This window comes from Camelina sativa, chromosome 19, assembly GCF_000633955.1.
Source record: "Camelina sativa cultivar DH55 chromosome 19, Cs, whole genome shotgun sequence".
NCBI classification, from domain to species: Eukaryota; Viridiplantae; Streptophyta; class Magnoliopsida; order Brassicales; family Brassicaceae; genus Camelina; species Camelina sativa.
Window position 1 is genome coordinate 12,413,457 of NC_025703.1, and position 3,410 is coordinate 12,416,866.

The 3,410-nt window shown below is 36.7% G+C and overlaps 1 protein-coding gene across 1 annotated transcript; it reads left to right on the forward strand.

Moving 5' to 3' along the window:
* LOC104766140 (serine/threonine-protein kinase WNK2) lies at positions 668-3,166 on the forward strand. Its single transcript, XM_010489965.2, has 7 exons — positions 668-884; positions 988-1,025; positions 1,144-1,371; positions 1,458-1,672; positions 1,756-1,913; positions 1,998-2,358; positions 2,448-3,166. The coding sequence occupies exons 1-7, from the start codon at positions 831-833 to the stop codon at positions 3,074-3,076; spliced, it is 1,683 nt and encodes a 560-aa protein (XP_010488267.1). The 5' UTR covers positions 668-830; the 3' UTR covers positions 3,077-3,166.

The window sequence follows — 3,410 nt, forward strand, 5'->3', positions numbered from 1 at the left end:
ATGTGTCTCAACACAATCACCAAAAAAAAAAGAGACTCTGTGTTGCTGCCGTGACTCAGTTCCATGTGCTCTTTTCACCTCTCTCACAACCCGTGACACCGAACTGCTACACTAGACGACAAAAACCCCAACACACAAGTGTTCGATAAACCTACGACCTTTTTTTTTATTTGTTTTCTTTTAATTTTGCCTTTTTGGCATTTCCTTCGGTTAATTATCGACGTACCGGTTTGGAATCATCCGGTTCTTGTAATTTAGCTTAGATCCCCAAAAAATCCAATCACAGCTTTATAACAACGCATAGCTTATATATTTATGTGGTCTTAAATCCACACTTTAAGATTCTTTGGTTCACACACAACACCTCCCAACTTGAATCATATGCCACAATTTTTTCTTTAAAATTCCACAAATATTAATTAGCTGACCAGATAATTCAAAATAAATTTCTCCAAATATTTGAAACTGAAATATACGAATTTTCGTACCTGATGGAAGTTGAAATTAGTTGCATGCCGTTTTCCTTACGTACGAGATTTGGCATTTATTAATTATATAAACCGGAACAACCGGTTATGTAAACCGAAGTAAACCGACGCATGGTGTTGGTAAAGTGTGTGATTGGGTAAGAAGCCTAACTAGTTGTCTGCTAATTGTCACTTACAAGAAGAAGAAGAAGAAAAAAAAACACTTGTTTCGTTTTTATATATTCTTTCTTCTTTAAGCATTTAATATTTTTCCTCTTCTACCCATCTCCACAAATTCCAAACATCTCTCTCTCTCTCTCGTTCAAGAACCCAAAAACAAAAAAGAGCAGAAAGAAGAGAGTCATGAATTGTGAAGAAAGCTTTGTTGAGGTTGATCCTTCTGGAAGATATGGAAGAGTATGATAAATTCTTCTTCTTGAATTGAAAATGTTCAACAAAGTTTTTAACTATTTTTTGGTTTATTGATTTTGGCTTTTGTTGTTTTTGTTTGGGCGTGCAGTACGATGAAGTACTTGGCAAAGGCGCTTCCAAGACAGTGTATTATATTATTAATAATCGCATTCTTTTATTGTTTAATTAGTTTTTAACTTTGTTTGGTTTTGGAATTGGTTACTTAATCCGAAACACTGTTTCTTTCGTTTATTGAAAATTTCAGGTACAGAGCGTTTGATGAGTATGAAGGGATAGAAGTAGCATGGAACCAAGTAAAGCTTCGAAATTTCACAAGGAACCCTGAGGAATTAGAGAAGTTCTTCAGAGAGATTCATCTTCTCAAGACTTTGAATCATCAAAACATTATGAAATTCTACACTTCTTGGGTTGATACACACAATTTATCAATCAATTTTGTTACTGAGCTCTTCACCTCTGGTACTCTCAGACAGTAAGTGTCTTTCTTTGTTTAGTTTTCTTTTATGATTGATTCACGGGTAATGTCAAAAGTTCAAATCTTTTATTTGTTAGGTATAGGTTGAGACATAGAAGGGTGAATATAAAAGCAGTGAAGCAATGGTGCAAGCAGATTCTAAAAGGGCTTCTTTATCTTCATAGTCGTTCTCCACCAATCATTCATAGAGATCTCAAATGTGATAACATCTTTATCAATGGGAACCAAGGTCAAGTCAAGATTGGTGATCTTGGACTTGCTGCCATTCTTCGTAAATCACATGCCGTTCGTTGCGTTGGTACTTTTTTTTCAAAACTTTCAAACATTATTGAATCATCAAAAGACAGTTTTGGACCTACCCTTACTTTTGTTGTTGTAAAGGAACCCCTGAGTTTATGGCTCCAGAAGTGTATGATGAGGAATACAATGAGTTGGTTGATGTATATGCTTTTGGAATGTGTGTGTTGGAGATGGTCACTTTTGATTACCCTTACAGCGAGTGTACTCACCCTGCTCAAATCTACAAGAAAGTTACCTCGGTATTAAAAAGATTCTTTGATTTTTGCTTCTTCTTGTTCTTGTAAGCTAGTTTTGAGGGTTAAGTCTTGTTTCTTCATTTTCAGGGGAAAAAGCCTGAAGCTTTTCACTTAGTGAAGGACCCTGAGGTCCGTGAGTTTGTTGAGAAGTGTTTAGCTACTGTGACGTCTAGGCTTACTGCATTGGAGCTTTTACAAGACCCTTTTCTACAAGATTATGATAATGTGGATGGATTTGATATGAGACCTATTGATTACTATAATGGTTATGATGAAACTGGTTTGTTCCTTAGACAACCTCTGATTGATCAGTATGAGTCGTCGTCACAGATATGTGAGATTGATCTTTTCGCTAATGATGATGAGGACCATGTTGACATTTCGATTAAAGGGAAGAGAAACGATAGTGATGGGATATTTTTGAGGATCAGAATCTCTGATGCAGAAGGTAAAGTCTCAATCTTTTTTTTCCATAGTTGTTGTAAGATCATTGGTTATAAAATGTTAATATCTCTTTGGACTTTTATGTAACGTTAGGAAGGATAAGGAACATTTACTTCCCTTTTGAGACAGCTATTGATACTGCATTGAGTGTAGCAACAGAGATGGTATCAGAGCTTGACATAACTAATCAAGATGTTGCGAAAATCGCTGAGATGATCGATGCTGAGATTGCTGCATTGGTACCTGATTGGAAAACTGATACAGAATGTTCCCAAAATGTGATCAACAACAACAACAACAACACTGCAGGGTTCTGCGGTGATTGTGCTTCAAATGGGTATATACAAGAAGAGACTGTATCATCATCAGGAGAAAAATCTCACCATCATCATCATGAGTTTGATAGTTCTGAGGACAAGAGCTGTTCTTCGGTTCACGGTAGGTTTGCGGATTTTTGGGGTTTGAGAGAATCACATTCTGATGATGGAGAAAAACAGAGTTCAAGAAAGGTCAGAAGTGGTTGTTGGTGGTCAGAGAATGAGATGAGAAGAGAACTGAGATGGCTTAAGGCAAGACATAAGATTCAGCTTATGAGAGTGAGAGGTCAAACGATATGCGAGACACCAACGGAGATCTCTGTTACACCAACGGAAAACTCAGCTTCGCCGCCTCTTCTTTACAGGGCTATATCACTTCCAGTGGATGCTGTGGATATAATGTGACATTGTATAGTCTGATTATTGTTATCACTTGTATTTGTATGTTTCTGACATTTTAAAACTTTTGTTAAGTTTCTTTTACATCACATAGAATTGACATCTCAAATCATACCTCAACACTCTCAATTCCACTTTATCTGTTACAGATGGCTCCTCTTAAATGAAGCTCGGATTTTGTTTTTTGGAGATGTTTGAAGGCACCAAACCTGATCTCCTGCAGTCATGCTTATTCCATGTACCCAACACCAAAAGTACCATTGCAAAACAACTGTTTTTTACATCTGATGAGAATATGTTACTTTAGGCTTGCCCTCTTCCAACCTCTCTTTTGGGATAT